Raw genomic sequence first — 20,464 nt, 5'->3', positions numbered from 1 at the left:
CTGCTTGCAGCTTTAAAAAAATTTTGGGGGGGGGGGATCTACGGGAGCTTTATCAACTTTTTTTTTTTTCTAATAAACCTTTATTTATAAATTTCAACATTTACAAACAGTTGAGAAATAATAATCAAAGGAAGTAAATAAAACAGTACAAAACAAAACAGCGCCAGGGGTTGTAAATTCAAAGTAACCAAAATAGAATGCTATATATATATATATATATATATATATATATATATATATATATATATATATATATATATATATAACAAAGTACAAAGCCATAGGCTCACTCAATTTCAAAGGGTTTACGTAATTCATGTACGGAATGTTGGTTATGGTTGGAGACTTCCGGTCAGATGGATTTGAAAGAAACGCATTTCCGTTGTGCAAAGCCACGAATGTAGAGCATCGTTATTGTAAAAATGTAATTTTTTGACACTCCTCCTTCGACTCCCGTACTTACGTGCTACAACGTCACCGAATTTAACACTGAAGGCTCATTTTTAATTCAATGATCTTTTTAATATTCATGTTTATTTTGTACGTTAAAATATTGCCTAAAATCCCAGAGGCCATTTTAATTGAAGTACTGTGCTGTCATCTGGTGGAATAACGAAGCACTGCTTGGACTTCGATTTCCTTTTTATTGTCATTCAAATTTGAACTTTACAGTACAGATAAGAGCGACATTTCGTTGCATTGGCTCATGGTAGTGCGGGGTAAAATAGCAATAAGGTGCAGATATAAATAAATAGATAAATATATTGCCGGGAGTGTCATGATTATTTCAATCGATCGCAGAAAATAAAAGAACATAATTAATTGTTTTCCTCCCGATGTCGTTGTCACACATAGGAAACAAATACTGTAAATTTACAGCACTTTTATTGCCTGTAGAAATGTATTGTGTTGTTCAACCAAACTGCCGCTGGGAGGCGCAGTGGTGCCGTCTTAAAACCGGAAAGAGCTGATCAATATTGGACACCGGTGTGATAATTGTGATAAAACGTAATGCCATGTGACATAATCAGATGCACTTTTTGTATGATGACAAACTTATCTGGATTGGACCAAGTGGTGTTATTTGAGTTTCGACCGTCGGATTTAGGATATATATCATTGACATGTGTTTGTCGTCATTCAACGTGACCACAACCCGAACGTGATCGGGTCTTTTAGGTAAGTAAATGAGAATTTACAAAAACTATACACGTGTTATTCTTTAATCAATAATAATTAACTAAACTTTGTTGAATATTACATATTGGAAAATTATGTCTAACCAACAGCATTAGTTTGAGCAACTTTGAGATAAAAAAAAGCAAACAGCAAACCGGAAGTGATCAGTTTCTAAAGGTAAACAAACGAGAATTCACAAAGACTATGAACATGTGCTTTAATTAATAATAATTACCTAACTATAATGTGTTGAATATTAAATATTGGAAAATTATGTCTCTCCAACAGCATTAGTTTGAGCAACTTTGAGATAAGCAAACAATACGACAGCAAACCGGAAGTGGTCAGTTTCTAAAGGTAAACAAACGAGAATTCACAAAGACTATGAACATGTGCTTTAATTAATAATAATTACCTAACTATAATGTGTTGAATATTAAATATTGGAAAATGATGTCTCACCAACAGCATTAGTTTGAGCAACTTTGAGATAAGCGAACAATACGACAGCAAACCAACCGGAAGTGGTCAGTTTCTAAAGGTAAACAAACGAGAATTCACAAAGACTATGAACTTGTTATTCTTTAATTAATAATAATTACCTAACTATAATGTGTTGAATATTAAATATTGGAAAATTATGTCCAACCAACAGCATTAGTTAGAGCAACTTTGAAATAAGCAAACAATATGACAGCAAACCGGAAGTGATCAGTTTATAAGGGTAAACAAACGAAAATTCACAAACACTATGAACATATGCTTTAATTAATAATAATTACCTAACTACAATGTGTTGAATATTAAATATTGGAAGAATGTCCAACCAACAGCATTCGTTTGAGCAACTTTGAGATAAGCAAACAATATGACAGCAAACCGGAAGTGGTCAGTTTCTAAAGGTAAACAAACGAGAATTCACAAAGAATACGAACATGTGCTTTGATTAATAATAATTAACTAACTATAATGTGTTGAATTCACAAGGACTATGAACGTGTTATTTTTTTTATCAATACTAATTACCTAACTATAATGTGTTGAATATTAAATATTGGAAGTATTGTCCAACTATCAGCAACTTTGAGATAAGCAAACAATATGACAGCAAACCGGAAGTGGTCCGTTTCTAAAGGTAAACAAACGAGAATTCACAAAGACTATGAACATGTGCTTTAATTAATAATAATTAACTAACTATAATGTGTTGAATACTAAATATTGGAAGAAAGTCCTACCAACAGCATTCGTTAGAGCAACTTTGAGATAAGCAAACAATAGACAGCAAACCGGAAGTGATCAGTTTATAAGGGTAAACAAACGAAAATTCACAAACACTATGAACATATGCTTTAATTAATAATAATTACCTAACTACAATGTGTTGAATATTAAATATTGGAAGAATGTCCAACCAACAGCATTCGTTTGAGCAACTTTGAGATAAGCAAACAATATGACAGCAAACCGGAAGTGGTCAGTTTCTAAAGGTAAACAAACGAGAATTCACAAAGAATATGAACATGTGCTTTGATTAATAATAATTAACTAACTATAATGTGTTGAATTCACAAGGACTATGAACGTGTTATTTTTTTATCAATACTAATTACCTAACTATAATGTGTTGAATATTAAATATTGGAAGTATTGTCCAACTATCAGCAACTTTGAGATAAGCAAACAATATGACAGCAAACCGGAAGTGGTCCGTTTCTAAAGGTAAACAAACGAGAATTCACAAAGACTATGAACATGTGCTTTAATTAATAATAATTAACTAACTATAATGTGTTGAATACTAAATATTGGAAGAAAGTCCTACCAACAGCATTCGTTAGAGCAACTTTGAGATAAGCAAACAATAGACAGCAAACCGGAAGTGATCGGTTTCTAAAGGTAAACAAACAAAAATTCACAAAGACTATGAACGTGTTATTCTTTAATCAATATTAATTACCTAACTATAATGTGTTGAATATTAAATATCGGAAGAAAGTCCAACTAACAGCATTCGTTAGAGCAACTTTGAGATAAGCAAACAATACGACAGCAAACCGGAAGGGGTCAGTTTCTAAAGGTAAACAAACAAAAATTCATAAATACTATGAACGTGTTATTCTTTAATCAATACTAATTACCTAACTATAATGTGTTGAATATTAAATATTGGAAGTATTGTCCAACTATCAGCAACTTTGAGATAAGCAAACAATATGACAGCAAACCGGAAGTGGTCAGTTTCTAAAGGTAAACAAACGAGAATTCACAAAGACTATGAACATGTGCTTTAATTAATAATAATTAACTAACTATAATGTGTTGAATATTAAATATTGGAAGTATTGTCCAACTATCAGCAACTTTGAGATAAGCAAACAATACGACAGCAAACCGGAAGTCGTCAGTTTCTAAAGGTAAACAAACGAGAATTCACAAACACTATGAACATGTTTTTCTTTAATCAATAATAATTACCTAACTATAATGTGTTGAATATTAAATATTGGAAAATTATGTCCAACCAACAGCATTAGTTAGAGCAACTTTGAGATAAGCAAACAATATGACAGCAAACCGGAAAGGATCAGTTTATTAGGGTAAACAAACAAAAATTCACAAACACCATGAACATGTGCTTTAATTAATAATAATTAACTAACTATAATGTGTTGAATATTAAATATTGGAAGTATTGTCCAACTATCAGCATTCGTTTGAGCAACTTTGAGATAAGCAAACAATACGACAGCAAACCGGAAGTGGCCAGTTTCTAAAGGTAAACAAACAAAAATTCATAAATACTATGAACGTGTTATTCTTTAATCAATACTAATTACCTAACTATAATGTGATGAATATTAAATATTGGAAGTATTGTCCAACTATCAGCAACTTTGAGATAAGCAAACAATATGACAGCAAACCGGAAGTGGTCAGTTTCTAAAGGTAAACAAACGAGAATTCACAAACACTATGAACATGTTTTTCTTTAATTAATAATAATTACCTAACTATACTAACTATAATGTGTTGACTATTAAATATTGAAAAATCATGTCTAACCAACAGCATTTGTTAGAGCAACTTTGAGATAAGCAAACAATATGACAGCAAACCGGAAGTGATCAGTTTATAAGGGTAAACAAACGAAAATTCACAAACACTATGAACATGTGCTTTAATTAATAATAATTAACTAACTATAATGTGTTGAATATTAAATATTGGAAGTATTGTCCAACTATCAGCAACTTTGAGATAAGCAAACAATACGACAGCAAACCGGAAGTGGTCAGTCTCTAAAGGTAAACAAACGAGAATTCACAAACACTATGAACGTGTTTTTCTTTAATTAATAATAATGACCTAACTATAATGTGTTGAATATTAAATATTGGAAGAATGTCCAACTAACAGCATTAGTTAGAGCAACTTTGAGATAAGCAAACAATATGACAGCAAACCGGAAGTGGTCAGTTTCTAAAGGTAAACAAACGAGAATTCACAAAGACTATGAACATGTGCTTTAATTAATAATAATTAACTAACTATAATGTGTTGAATATTAAATATTGGAAGTATTGTCCAACTATCAGCAACTTTGAGATAAGCAAACAATACGACAGCAAACCGGAAGTGGTCAGTTTCTAAAGGTAAACAAACGAGAATTCACAAACACTATGAACATGTTTTTCTTTAATCAATAATTACCTAACTATAATGTGTTGAATATTAAATATTGGAAAATTATGTCCAACCAACAGCATTAGTTAGAGCAACTTTGAGATAAGCAAACAATATGACAGCAAACCGGAAGGGATCAGTTTATAAGGGTAAACAAACGAAAATTCACAAACACCATGAACATGTGCTTTAATTAATAATAATTAACTAACTATAATGTGTTGAATATTAAATATTGGAAGTATTGTCCAACTATCAGCATTCGTTTGAGCAACTTTGAGATAAGCAAACAATACGACAGCAAACCGGAAGTGGTCAGTTTCTAAAGGTAAACAAACAAAAATTCATAAATACTATGAACGTGTTATTCTTTAATCAATACTAATTACCTAATTATAATGTGTTGAATATTAAATATTGGAAGTATTGTCCAACTATCAGCAACTTTGAGATAAGCAAACAATATGACAGCAAACCGGAAGTGGTCAGTTTCTAAAGGTAAACAAACGAGAATTCACAAACACTATGAACGTGTTATTCTTTAATTAATAATAATTACCTAACTATAATGTGTTGAATATTAAATATTGGAATAATGTCCAACCAACAGCATTAGTTAGAGCAACTTTGAGATAAACGAACAATATGACAGCAAACCGGAAGTGGTCAGTTTCTAAAGGTAAACAAACGAGAATTCACAAAGACTATGAACATGTGCTTTAATTAATAATAATTAACTGACTTTACTGCGTTAAATTTTAAGCATTGGAAAAATTATGTTCAGCATTAGTTTGAACAACTTTAAAATAAGCACAAAAACAAACTGTTTAGAGTAAAATCCCACACTTTATAATTTCTCAAAACAAGTTTTTAATACTTCTTGGATTACAAACAAAATGTCGACTAAAAGGTTTGTTTCAGTGAATGAAAACCTGAGTAAGGTGATGGCACGACAGTGTATAGACATTCATGAATATTAAAATACAAATAAAGTTAGGTGTCATTCAGGTTTAAATAAATGCAAGGAAGAAGACAAGAGGCTCACTCAAATTGACTTAATGACTGGGAGCTGAGCACAAAATGTCACATTTAATAATAAAATAATTGTTATATTCAAAATCTCTGGTGCAATGTTTTAATAAAGTAGTGTCAATAAAGGCAAGCCTGAGTTTTAAAACCATGCAAGACTGATTAGAATTTGTGACATTTGGTGCAAAGAGAAAAGTGCGGCGACATTCAAAGCATTATTTAAAACAACAACCTTCTGATGTCACGTTCTTCTTGGACCAGAGTTAGTGGTGACGTCCCAAGTTTAGAAGAACATGTTGGAAAAACCACAGCGGCTTCCTGGCAACTTGGAAGTCCGACGCTATGTGGGATTCCAAAGCAACTTTTCTTCGGAGCGTTACAGCAGCAGAGGCGTGTGCTCGCCGGCCGACTCCATCCTCCGCGTGAGCTGCCGCGCTCTGCTCATGAAGCGGTTGGGAAGCGACTGGAAGTGATGGCTGGGGTCCAGCACGTTGGTCTTGCGGCGTTCGCGCTCCTGCAGCCACATGAGGTACGGGCTCGGAGGGAAGAAGGGCCGACTGCGCTCCCGGTAGAGCTGCAGGACCACGCCCGAGACGCCCAGCACCACCCACGCCGTGATCATCACGTAATCTGGAGCGGAAACAACCGCGGTCACGGTTGGCGCCTGAGCGTTCCTACATTTTGGGAACTCACCGATGGTTTGGAATGGGACGTCGGTGAAGGCGGCGTTGAAGTTGTCGTTGAGGAGGCGCTTGAGGATGTTGAGGGTGATGTAGGAAAGGCTGGTGTAGACGTAGGCGTTGACCGCCAGGATGACGGCGTAAGCCCCGATGACGCCGCATGTGATGATGTTCCCCTGATGGTGGTCAGACGACTTCCAGTCAGACACTTTTTTTTAAATCTCAACGCATCGACATCCTTCCTTACCTCTCTGGGCCAACGCACGAAGAAGAGCGGGACCACGATCATGATGCTGCAGAACGTCACCCAGAAAACCGCGTCGGAGCGCCTCAACACGTCACTGTAACCTGCAGGGGGATTATATATATATATATATATATATATATATATATATATATATATATATATATATATATATATATATATATATATATATATATATGATGGACCGACCGATCGATCTATCTATCATATATACATCTATATGATGGATGGATCGACCGACCGACCTATCTATATGACCACAGAACTTTCCTCCAGAAGGTCTTATCTTTGTTGATCGATCGATCTATCATACATATATCTATATGATGGACCGACCGACCAACCTACCTACCTACCTACCTACCTACCTACCTGCCTACCTACCTACCTACCTACCTAAATACCTACCTACTAGAGATGCGCGGTTTGCGGGCACAACCGCGGAGTCCACGGATTATCCGCGGATCGGGCGGATGAAATTTAAAAAAATTAGATTTTATCCGCGGGTCGGGTGGTTCAAATTATAAAAAAAAATTAGATTTTAAATAGATTCAGGCGGGTGGCAGTTAAACCAATTCGGAAATATATATACATAGTTAAATGTTGTTACCCACATACGAAAAACGAGCAGGCACCTGCTGCATATGCCACAACAGAAGAAAAAAAAAAAAAGAGATTGACACTTTTACGGAGCGGAGAAGGGACGCCTCGCCGGGGTCCGGGACCGAGGCCCCTTCCCCCGAGAGGGCCCCACCGGGAGCCGTAGCTGAGGCGATCCGCGAGAAGGGCCCGACGCACGTACAGGGTCACCTCCGCGCCCACCGCACCGACACCCCGCCTCGTCCGCCTTCGCCGCGGCCACGCGCAGCAGGTAAGCAGCTTACCTGCCCGCCACCCCCGTGGCCGGGGGCTCGTAACAGGGGTCACTCCGCGCGCTCCGCCCGCGCAGCTTACCTGCCCGCCACCCCCGTGGCCGGGGGCTCGTAACAGGGGTCACTCCGCCCGCGCAGCTTACCTGCCCGCCACCCCTGTTGCCGGGGGCGCGTAACAGGGGTCACTCCGCGCGCAGTGCGCTCACGAAAGGAGTGGGGCTCACCCTGGTTGATATAGACAGCAGCTAGGACGGTGGCCATGGAAGTTGGAACCCGCTAAGGAGTGTGTAACAACCCACCTGCCGAATCAACTAGCCCTGACGCTGGAGCGTCAGGGCTAGTTGGAGCGTCGGGCCCATATACCCGGCCGTCGCCGGCAGCGAGATGCGCTTGGAGGTGCGCTCAGCGCGGCTCCCATATGATTGCGCACTGGTGTGCGTCTGGGTCGTGACAGTGTGGCACGCGAATGTCTGTGCTGCATTGGATCAGTCTCCTTTCTTTAACAGGCAAAAGCTTTATAACCTCACTAATGCCTTGCATCGTCTATATTAGATATATAACAACGGGCGGGTGCGGGCGGATGGCGGGCGGATGCGGTTCTGATCAAATGTTAGATCGGGTGGATTGCGGATGGTTGACGACTTTCTGATGCGGTTGCGGATGAAATAATTGCCTATCCGCGCATCTCTACTACCTACCTACCGTATTTTTCGGAGTATAAGTCGCACCGGATGAAAATGCATAATAAAGAAGGAAAAAAACACACATAAGTCGCACTGGAGTATAAGTCGCATTTTTTGGGGAAATGTATTTGATAAAAGCCAACACCAAGAATAGACATTTGAAAGGCAATTTAAAATAAATAAAGAATAGTGAACAACAGGCTGAATAAGTGTACGTTATATGAGGCATAAATAACCAACTGGTATGTTAACGTAACATATTATGGTAAGAGTCATTCAAATAACTATAACATATAGAACATGCTATACGTTTACCAAACAATCTGTCACTCCTAATCGCTAAATCCCATGAAATCTTATACGTCTAGTCTCTTACGTGAATGAGATAAATAATATTATTTGATATTTTAACGGTAATGTGTTAATAATTTCACACATAAGTCGCTCCTGAGTATAAGTCGCACCCCCGGCCAAACTATGAAAAAAACTGTGACTTATAGTCCGAAAAATACGGTACCTACCTACTGTCGGAGGCAGATATTTACACATATCCGAATTTAAGTTTTACTTCTTTTATTTCATAGTCATATTTGAAAACAGCTTGTGTTTTCCATTTCTTCTCTTTCTGTTTGTCTGCAAGTAAACTGTGTGTGTTAACCTTGATCTTTGGAATGTGTTTTGACTAGAGAGATAATGTGCATGTTTTGACTAGAGAGATGGAAGAGGGGAGAGGGTTTTGGGTCGGGAAGACAGACCATCTTAGCGGGGCGAGCCGAATGTTCTATGCTGTCTCTGTGAATGTATATCTGCAAAGCTTTGCAAATATATTACAAAATACCTATTCTGTCTCTGGTGGTTTTTCAACTCAGCTTTAAGTGTCGTAAAGAGCTTGGGAGCGACTTGTGACTTGAATTCCCTGGGAGGAACAACTGGTCCAAAACGCAACACTGCCTACCTATATGAACACAGAACTTTCCTCCAGAAGGTCTTATCTTTGTCCATGTGATGTCAGATGAAACAAAAATGGAGCTGTTTGGCCACAATACCCAGTAATATGTTTGGAGGAGAAAAGGTGAGGCCTTCAATCCCAGGAACACCACACCTACCACCAAGCATGGTGGTGGTAGTATTATGCTCTGGGCCTGTTTTGCTGCCAATGGAACTGGTGCTTTAAATGGGACAATGAAAAAGGAGGATTATCTCCAAATTCTTCAGGATAAGCTAAAATCATCAGCCCGGAGGTTGGGTCCTGGGCGCAGTTGGGTGTTCCAACAGGACAATGACCCCAAACACACCTCAAAAGTGGTAAAGGAATGGCTGAATCGGGCTAGAATGAAGGTTTTAGAAAGGCCTTCCCAAAGTCCTGACTTAAACATGTGGACAATGCTGAAGAAATGTCAGAAAACCAACAAATTTAGCTGAACTGCGCCAATTTTGTCAAGAGGAGTGGTCAAAAATTCAAGCAGAAGCTTGTGGATGGCTACCAAAAGTGCCTTATTGCAGGTAAACTTGCCAAGGGACATGTAAGCAAATATTAACATTGCTGTATGTATACTTTTGACCCAGCACATTTTCAGTAGAGCCATAATAAATTCATAAAAGAAGCAAACTTCATGAATGTTTTTTGTGACCAACAAGTATGTGCTCCAATCACTACATCACAAAAAAATAAAAGTTGTAGAAATGATTGGAAACTCAAGGCAGCCATGACATGATGTTCTTTACAAGTGTATGTAAAATTATAATATTATTTATTTTTGTCCTACCGAGAGGAGTGAAGAGGACAGTGGAGGCGACGAGGAAGCCGAGCATCAGGCCCACCACCACCACGCACGCCATCACGGAACCAAAGCGCCACCAGCTCATCACCAGGAGGACGCCGCCCACCACGCCGATCACCGCCGACACGGCCAGACGGACTGTGACAGAGTGAGACTAGTCACGTGTGTGTGTGTGTGTGTGTGTGTGTGTGATGACATCATGAATAGTGCAGACGGGTCTCACTGTCATAATCCAGTCCTGTGGTCCTGGTGACGAGTACGAAGAAGAAGAAGGCGGTAAAGCTGAAGCCCATGCAAAACAACTCTGCCAGTGCAGCACAGGACAGACACGTAAAAAGACATCAATAATAGTTTTATCCCAGTCAGCCATGATTGCGTCATCAAAAGACAATTTGTGTCCTCATGAGACAATCATGGGTTCATTTTGGGTGCAGCACTGCATCACATGCTGAGGACCGCATGAGTCCTGGTGCGTCGGACAATGTCTGACCACCTCACATCGCCATGGTAACCATGGTTCTTCTCAACAACAACTTCACTAATGACTTGACATACAGTTTGTGTAGGACAGGACGAGACTCCAGTTGGCATTGGAACGAAGGGAGGGTGAACCAGGTCATTGTTTCTTAACCATAGGGCCGGGGCTGCCGAAAATATCCATTTCTCTATATTATACGTTCTATACCTGGGGTCTCAGACACGCAATACATTATTTTGCGTCCCGCACCTTATTATGAAAATGTAATGTTAGTGCGGCCCGTGAGTTTTATATGAATGGCACTTGACAGCGTCATACTTGCCAACCCTCCCAATTTTTCCGGTAGACTCCCAAATTTCAGGGCAACCATTCTCTCGAATGTCTGCTGATTTTCACCCAAACAACAATAATAAGGGTGTGCCGTGATGGCACTGCCTTTAGCGCTCTCTACAACCTGTACAAACAGCGTGCCAGCCCAGTCACATGTTGTATTTGGCTTCTGCAGACACACGTACGTGACTGCAAGGCATACTTGGTCAACAGCCATACAGGTCACACTGAGGGTGGCCGTATAAACAACTTTAAAACTGTTGCAAATATGTGGCACACTGTGAAGCCACACCAAATAAGAATGACAAACACATTTCGGGAGAACATCCGCACCGTAACACAACAGAACAAATACCCAGAATCCCATGCAGCCCTAACTCTTCCGGGCTGCAATATACACCCCCGCTACCACCAAACCCGGCCCCCACACACATCACCCCCCTTCCCCCCTCCCATGCGTCGGTTGAGGTGGGCGGAGTTTGGTGGTAGCGGGGGTGTATAAATGCAGCCCGGAATAGTTAGTTCTGCAAGGGGTTCTGGGTATTTGTTATGTTGTGTTTATGTTGTGTTACGGTGCGGATGTTCTCTCGAAATGTGTTTGTCATTCTTGTTTGGTGTGGGTTCACAGTGTGGCACATATTTGTAACAGTGTTAAAGTTGTTTATACGGCCACCCTCAGTGTGACCTGTAAGGCTGTTGACCAAGTATGCATTCACTTGTGTGTGTCTGCAGAAGCCGCATACAACATGTGACTGGGCCGGCACGCTGTTTGTGTGGTGAAAAAGCGAATGCGACGACAAATTGTAGAGCACGTTAAAGGCAGTGCTTTCACGGCACGCCCTTAATAATGTTGTACGGGTGAACATCGGGACATATTCGGGAGAATGGTTGCCCCGGGAGATTGTCGGGAGGGGCAATGAAATTCGGGAGTCTCCCGGAAAAATCGGGAGGGTTAACAAGTATGTAATGCTGGGGCGGATAGCCATTCAAAGAAGGTGAATTCATTAAAAAGTGCATGTTAGATTTTTTTAAGAAATCTTTTCTTGCGGCCCAGCCTCACCCAGTTTCTGCATCCAGTGGCCCCCAGGTAAATTGGGTTTGAGACCCCTGTTCTATACGGACCGCAGCTGTACTCAGTTGCATTACACATTTCCACCACTTGTGGCAGTAATGACAACATCAAACAAACAGAAGACGTCTGGCGAGGAAGTCATAGAGAAGTGTCTTTAAGCACAAAAATGATGACTACCATGGTGAAGCTGTATTAGTTTTATTGAAAGTTTAGCTAGAAAAAATATCCATTATTCATTTAGTTAAAGTTAAAGTACCAATGATTGCCTATTATTATACCTAGTCATGTTGCATCGTATTATTATAACTAGTGAAAATGTGTATTATTACATTTAGACAACTAGTAATGATGATGTGTATTATTGCATTTAGACAACTAGTAATGAGGATGTGTATTATTGCATTTAGACAACTAGTAATGAGGATGTGTATTATTGCATTTAGACAATTAGTAATGAGGATGTGTATTATTATACTTAGACTACTAGTAATGAGGATGTGTATTATTGCATTTAGACAATTAGTAATGAGGATGTGTGTTATTGCATTTAGACAACCAGTAATGAGGATGTGTATTATTGCATTTAGACAATTAGTAATGAGGATGTGTATTGTTGCATTTAGACAATTCGTAATGAGGATGTGTATTATTGCATTTAGACAACTAGTAATGAGGATGTGTATTATTGCATTTAGACAACTAGTAATGAGGATGTGTATTATTGCATTTAGACAATTAGTAATGAGGATGTGTATTATTGCATTTAGACAATTAGTAATGAGGATGTGTATTATTGCATTTAGAAAACTAGTAATGAGGATGTGTATTATTGCATTTAGAAAACTAGTAATGAGGATGTGTATTATTGCATTTAGAAAACTAGTAATGATGATGTGTATTATTGCATTTAGACAACTAGTAATGAGGATGTGTATTATTGCATTTAGACCATTAGTAATGATGTGTATTGCATTTAGACAACTAGTAATGAGGATGTGTATTATTGCACTTAGACAATTAGTAATGAGGATGTGTATTATTGCATTTTGACAATTAGTAATGAGGATGTGTATTATTGCATTTAGACAATTAGTAATGAGGATGTGTATTATTGCATTTAGACAATTAGTAATGAGGATGTGTATTATTGCATTTAGACAATTAGTAATGAGGATGTGTATTATTGCATTTAGACAATTAGGAATGAGGATGTGTATTATTGCATTTCGACAATTAGTAATGAGGATGTGTATTATTGCATTTAGACAATTAGTAATGAGGATGTGTATTATTGCATTTAGACAATTAGTAATGAGGATGTGTATTATTGCATTTAGACAACTAGTAATGAGGATGTGTATTATTGCATTTAGACAATTAGTAATGTGTGGTGAAATGTGTCCTCTGCATTTGACCCATCACTCTTGATCACCCCCTGGGAGGTGAGGGGAGCAGTGAGCAGCAGCGGTGGCCACGCCTGGGAATTATTTTTTGGTGATTCAACCCCCAATTCCAAGCCTTGATGCTGAGTGCCAAGCAGGGAGATAATGGCTCCCATTTTTATAGTCTTTGGTATGACTCGGGGCGGACACTCTAACCACTAGGCCACTGAGTAGGTTTTAAATAATACAAAATAAACTAAATAAACATTTAGTTTATTTTAGCACAACATAATTGTGTTTATATTTACTTTTCGTTAGTTATTTTGGGTCCTTATGCAGCATATTTGGTTAGTACTTTATTTTTCTCATCAGCCTGACCTAAGCCTCAGTTTTATGTGTTCAATGAACAATAATCTTTATGATTAACACACAGTTAGACCAGGGGTGTCAAACTAATTTTCATTGAGGGCCACATCGCAGGAATAGCTGCTTCCAGAGGGCCGCTTTTTAAAAATTAATTTACATTATGCATGCGGGTAATAACCTGTGATTATTCATGATTAATCGAAATGCATATGCATTTGATTATTAGATTTTTTTATGTATAACTTGCTTTAAAGTCATAAACAAAAGGTGACAGGCAGATATTTAACTATTTGTTTTTGTCTCACAAATAGTTTTGCAATATAGTATATCATTGGCATGATCAGATAATATTAATATTATGCATAATATTAATTAATATTATACATTTGATTATTATATTTTTTATGTATAACTTGCTTTAAAATCATAAACAAAGGAGACAAGCAGATATTTAACTATTTGTTTTTATCTCACAAATATTTTTGCAATACAGTATGTAATTGGCATGATCAGATAATATTAATATTATGCATAAAATTTATTAATATTACGCATTTGATTATTAGATTTTTTATGTATAACTTGCTTTAAAATCATAAACAAGGTGACAAGCAGATATTTTACTATTTGTTTTTATCTCACAAATAATTTTGCAATACAGTATGTAATTGGCATCAGATAATATTAATATTATGCATAATATTAATTAATATTATGCATAATATTAATTAATATTATGCATTTGATTATTAGATGTTTTTTTAATTTATGACTTGCTTTAAAATCATAAACAAAAGGTGACAAGCAGATATTTTACTATTTGTTTTTATCTCACAAATATTTTTGCAATACAGTATGTAATTGGCATGATCAGATAATATTAATATTATGCATAATATTAATTAATATACATTTGATTATTAGATTTTTTTATGTAGACTTGCTTTAAAATCATAAACAAAAGGTGACAAGCAGATATTTAACTATTTGTTTTTTATCTCACAAATATTTTTGCAATACAGTATGTAATTGGCATGATCAGATAATATTAATATTATGTATAATATTAATTAATATTATGCATTTGATTATTAGATTTTTTATGTATAACTTGCTTTAAAATCATAAACAAAGGTGACAGGCAGATATTGAACTATTTGTTTTTATCTCACAAAAATTGTTTTGCAATACAGTATATAATTGGCATGATCAGATATTAATATTATGCATAATATTAATTAATATTATGTATTTGATTATTAATTTTTTTTTATGTAGACTTGCTTTAAAATCAAACAAAAGGTGACAAGCAGATACATAACTATTTGTTTTTATCTCAAATATTTTTGCAATACAGTATGTAATTGGCATGATCAGATAATATTAATATGATGCATTATATTAATTAATATTATGCATATGATTATTATATTTTTTTTATGTAGACTTGCTTTAAAATCATAAACAAAAGGTGACAAGCAGATATTTAACTATTTGTTTTTATCTCACAAAAATAGTTTTGCAATATAGTATATAATTGGCATGATCAGATAATATTAATATGATGCATAATATTAATTAATATTATGCATATGATTATTAGATTTTTTTTTATGTAGACTTGCTTTATAATCATAAACAAAAGGTGACAAGCAGATATTTAACTATTTGTTTTATCTCACAAATATTTTTGCAATACAGTATGTAATTGGCATGATCAGATAATAATAATAATATGCATAATATTAATTAATATTATGCATTTGATTATTAGATTTTTTTATGTATGACTTGCTTTAAAATCATAAACAAAGGTGACAGGCAGATATTGAACTATTTGTTTTTATCTCACAAAAACAGTTTTGCAATACAGTATATAATAATTGGCATGATCAGATAATATTAATATTATGCATAATATTAATTAATATTATGCATTTGATTATTACATTTTTTTTAATTTATGACATGCTTTAGAATCATAAACAAAAGGTGACAAGCAGATATTTAACTATTTGTTTTTATCTCACAAATATTTTTGCAATACAGTATGTAATTGGCATGATCAGATAATATTAATATTATGTATAATATTAATTAATATTATGCATTTGATTATTAGATTTTTTTTATGTAGACTTGCTTTAAAATCATAAACAAAAGGTGACAAGCAGATACTTAACTATTTGTTTTTATCTCAAATATTTTTGCAATACAGTATGTAATTGGCATGATCAGATAATAATAATATTATGCATAATATTAATTAATATTATGCATTTGATTATTAGATTTTTTTATGTATGACTTGCTTTAAAATCATAAACAAAGGTGACAGGCAGATATTGAACTATTTGTTTTTATCTCACAAAAATAGTTTTGCAATACAGTATATAATAATTGGCATGATCAGATAATATTAATATTATGCATAATATTAATTAATATTATGCATTTGATTATTAGATTTTTTATTTATTTATGACTTGCTTTAAAATCATAAACAAAAGGTGACAAGCAGATATTTAACTATTTGTTTTTATCTCACAAATATTTTTGCAATACAGTATGTAATTGGCATGATCAGATAATATTAATATTATGTATAATATTAATTAATATTATGCATTTGATTATTAGATTTTTTTAAATGTATGACTTGCTTTAAAATCATAAACAAAGGTGGCAGGGAGATATTGAACTATTTGTTTTTATCTCACAAAAATAGTTTTGCAATACAGTATATAATTGGCATGATCAGATAATATTAATATTATGCATTTGATTATTAGATTTTTTATGTATAACTTGCTTTAAAATCATAAACAAAGGTGACAAGCAGATATTTAACTGTTTGTTTTCATCTCACAAAAATAGTTTTGCAATACAGTATATAAGTGCCATGATCAGATAATATTATGCATAATATTAATTAATATTATGCATTTTTTTTCTGTCAAAATTGAAAGAACGAATGCATTTAATAAAAAAAATAAAAAAAAATAAAAAATTGTTTAAATTGAAGCCCATTTATTCCTGTCTTTTGCGGGCCACATAGAATGATGTGGCGGGCCAGAAATGTCCCCCGGGCCTTGAGTTTGATACCTGTGCATTAGACATCCTATTATTGAATACATTAATCAGTGGTGGGAAAGTTGGGCCCCAAGGTAAAAAAAAAAAATGCGAAGAACCCCTCATCTCGATGATCGTCTAATTTGACTAATTGGCCATGACGCATTTGTCGTTATTAAATATTGGAAGAATGTCCAACAAACAGCATTCGTTAGAGCAACTTTGAGAGAAGCAAACAATACGACAGCAAACAGGAAGTGATCAGTTTCTAAAAGGTTAATAAACGAGAATTCACAAAGACTATGAACGTGTTATTCTTTAATTAATACTAACTACCTAACTATAATGTATTGAATATTGGAAGAATGTCCAACCATCAGTATTCGTTAGAGCAAATTTGAGGGTTAGCTGCTCTGAATACTCCTGCTACATCTTCTTATTCTCTGGCAGACCAGGTGCTTGTGAAGTGTTAAGAAGCAGAGTAACGACGCCATCTGCTGCATGAACACTTGCGATCGCGTGGCTATTTTAGTTGATGCTCCATATTAGCAGCTGAAGGAGGTCCTGGAGCAGACAAAGAAGTACTCACCACATTTGAAGAATCGATGTCCAAAGAAGCAGACAAACACACCTGCCAAGCCGGCCAGCGTGAAAAGCAGTTTAGTGGATATCTGTCCTGAAAATGAAACAAAGAAAAAAGGTTCTAATAGCTTAAAGCGATACAACATTTCAGCATTTAATGCATGACAAATAGGACTTTTAAGATCCAAATTGATGATTCAGCTTCAGGCTGTGCTCCCTTGTCCTGGGGTGTTCCTCAGGGCTCCATCCTGTTGTCAGTGCACGTCCTGCCCACGCCACACGTTTAAATAATATATCTTTATGCTGATCATACGCTACAGAGGCACTATAGAGAGCCTACTGCATCTCTGTCTGGACTGGAGCCTGCAGGGCCTCACACTGGAAGTCTCTGCAGAGAGTGGTGAGGACGGCGGAAAAGATCATTAGGACCATAGACGTCTTATAAGTAGACGCTGCTGTGACGCGAGAAATTGGGCCGCCATCTTGAAGTGGTGATGAGGAGCCGGCGAGCAGCCTAAACTGACAGTTGACAGGTAGAAAACAAAGATGGTGTTCAGCGTTTTCCTGCTCAAACGAGCGGACTGTTGAAAATAGGAATCGGGGGATTACTTTTCACAAGTAAGATTTAACATTAACGTACTATTGGTTGTATTTTGTGAAAAGAATGTGTTCATATTGTACAAACCCCGTTTCCATATGAGTTGGGAAATTGTGTTTGATGTAAATATAAACGGAATACAATGATTTGCAAATTATTTTCAACCCATATTCAATTGAATATGCTACAAAGAAAACATATTTGATGTTCAAACTGATTTTTTTTTGCAAATAATCATTAACTTTAGAATTTGATGCCAGCAACACGTGACAAAGAAGTTGGGAAAGGTGGCAATAAATACTGATAAAGTTGAGGAATGCTCATCAAACACTTATTTGGAACATCCCACAGGTGAACAGGCTAATTGGGAACAGGTGGGTGCCATGATTGGGTATAAAAGTAGATTCCATGAAATGCTCAGTCATTCACAAACAAGGATGGGGCGAGGGTCACCACTTTGTCAACAAATGCGTGAGCAAATTGTTGAACAGTTTAAGAAAAACCTTTCTCAACCAGCTATTGCAAGGAATTTAGGGATTTCACCATCTACGCTCCGTAATATCATCAAAGGGTTCAGAGAATCTGGAGAAATCACTGCACGTAAGCAGCTAAGCCCGTGACCTTCGATCCCTCAGGCTGTACTGCTTCAACAAGCGACATCAGTGTGTAAAGGATATCACCATATGGGCTCAGGAACACTTCAGAAACCCACTGTCAGTAACTACAGTTGGTCGCTACATCTGTAAGTGCAAGTTAAAACTCTCCTATGCAAGGTGAAAACCCTTTATCAACAACACCCAGAAACGCCGTCGGCTTCGCTGGGCCTGAGATCATCTAAGATGGACTGATGCAAAGTGGAAAAGTGTTCTGTGGTCTGACGAGTCCGCATTTCAAATTGTTTTTGGAAACTGTGGACGTTGGGTCCTCCGGACCAAAGAGGAAAAGAACCATCCGGATTGTTCTAGGCGCAAAGTGTAAAAGGCAGCATCTGTGATGGTATGGGGGTGTATTAGTGCCCAAGACATGGGTAACTTACACATCTGTGAAGGCGTCATTAATGCTGAAAGGTACATACAGGTTTTGGAGCATCCAACCAATGTTACCATGGACGCCCCTGCTTATTTCAGCAAGACAATGCCAAGCCACGTGTTACATCAACGTGGCTTCACAGTAAAAGAGTGCGGGTACTAGACTGGCCTGCCTGTAGTCCAGACCTGTCTCCCATTGAAAATGTGTGGCGCATTATGAAGCCTAAAATAGCACAACGGAGACAGTCGGACTGTTGAACAACTTAAGCTGTACATCAAGAAAGAATGGGAAAGAATTCCACCTGAGAAGCTTCAAAAATGTGTCTCCTTAGTTCCCAAACGTTTACTGAGTGTTGTTAAAAGGAAAGGCCATGTAACACAGTGGTGAACATGCCCTTTCCCAACTACTTTGGCACGTGTTGCAGCCATGAAATTCTAAGTTAATTATTATTTGCAAAAAAAAAATAAAGTTTATGAGTTTGAACATCAAATATGTTGTCTTTGTAGTGCATTCAATTGAATATGGGTTGAAAAGGATTTGCAAATCATTGTATTCCGTTTATATTTACATCTAACACAATTTCCCAACTCATATGGAAACGAGGTTTGTATATTGTAGGAACCACAATATTAATAACAGAAAGAAACAACCCTTTTGTGTGAATGAGTGTAAATGGGGGAGGGAGTTTTTTTGGGTTGATGCACTAATTGTAAATGTATCTTGTGTTTTTCATGTTGATTTAAAAAAAAATTATACAATAAAATAAAATAGCTTCGAGGTCGGTAAGCACAACCAAAATGATTTCTTACATTAGGCGCACCGGGTTATAAGGCGCACTGTCGAGTTTTGAGAAAATGAAAGGATTTTGAGTGCGCCTTATTGTCCGGAAAATACGTTACACGAAGGAAAAAACCTCTTTCCTCCTGGACATGAGTCCATCCTGCGTATCAGCACGCCACCCGCCTTGTCAATGAACAAAACTCCTTTTCAGGCACTCGGGATTGGTTTACAAGTAACGGATTTTCGTGACGAGCCAGATCAGTACTTTTCGTGCATGTGACCCCAAAGAACATGGTTCGAAAAGCTGAGTGCTCCAAAATGTGCTCATTGTAGCCCTTATTCCTGACTTCCTCAAAAAAACAACACAAATTGTTTTCTTCACTTTTGTTTTGTAGGTGAAAAGGTTTCATTTCCTACCAAGAGTTTGGCAGCTGTCCATCTTGGAGTTGAAAGTGCAGGCATACGTGTGCACCGGGACGTAAGAGGCCGACGTGTTGAGGACGGGGTCTCGAACGACGACGGAGTAGATGACGCCCTGGCCGGGGATGGAGTTGAAGATCGCCATCCTCACATCTCTTGACGACAGCGTCAAAATCTGC

At 36.8% G+C, this 20,464-nt stretch overlaps 1 protein-coding gene and 1 long non-coding RNA gene across 2 annotated transcripts in view; one reads left to right on the top strand and one right to left on the bottom strand.

Moving 5' to 3' along the window:
* Nucleotides 1-1,016: 1,016 nt before the first annotated feature.
* On the top strand, nt 1,017-20,395 carry LOC133606889 (uncharacterized). Its single transcript, XR_009815321.1, has 3 exons — nt 1,017-1,179; nt 10,166-10,324; nt 20,261-20,395. It is a non-coding gene; the product is annotated as an uncharacterized lncRNA (long non-coding RNA).
* The window catches only part of tm7sf3 (transmembrane 7 superfamily member 3), a 52,364-nt gene continuing 37,539 nt past the window's right edge, over nt 5,640-20,464 (bottom strand). Inside the window, exons 6-12 of the mRNA XM_061961281.2 lie at nt 20,283-20,460; nt 17,466-17,552; nt 10,400-10,480; nt 10,162-10,314; nt 6,823-6,923; nt 6,589-6,751; nt 5,640-6,525 (exon numbers count right to left, since the gene is read on the bottom strand). Of these exons, the coding sequence (XP_061817265.1) occupies nt 6,272-6,525; nt 6,589-6,751; nt 6,823-6,923; nt 10,162-10,314; nt 10,400-10,480; nt 17,466-17,552; nt 20,283-20,460 (1,017 nt within the window). The 3' untranslated portion in view covers nt 5,640-6,271. The remainder of the gene's footprint in view (nt 6,526-6,588; nt 6,752-6,822; nt 6,924-10,161; nt 10,315-10,399; nt 10,481-17,465; nt 17,553-20,282; nt 20,461-20,464) is intronic.

This window comes from Nerophis lumbriciformis, linkage group LG05 (assembly GCF_033978685.3).
Source record: "Nerophis lumbriciformis linkage group LG05, RoL_Nlum_v2.1, whole genome shotgun sequence".
NCBI classification, from domain to species: Eukaryota; Metazoa; Chordata; class Actinopteri; order Syngnathiformes; family Syngnathidae; genus Nerophis; species Nerophis lumbriciformis.
The sequence above is the reverse complement of the archived record's forward strand: the minus strand, read 5'-3'. Positions and strand labels throughout refer to the sequence as shown.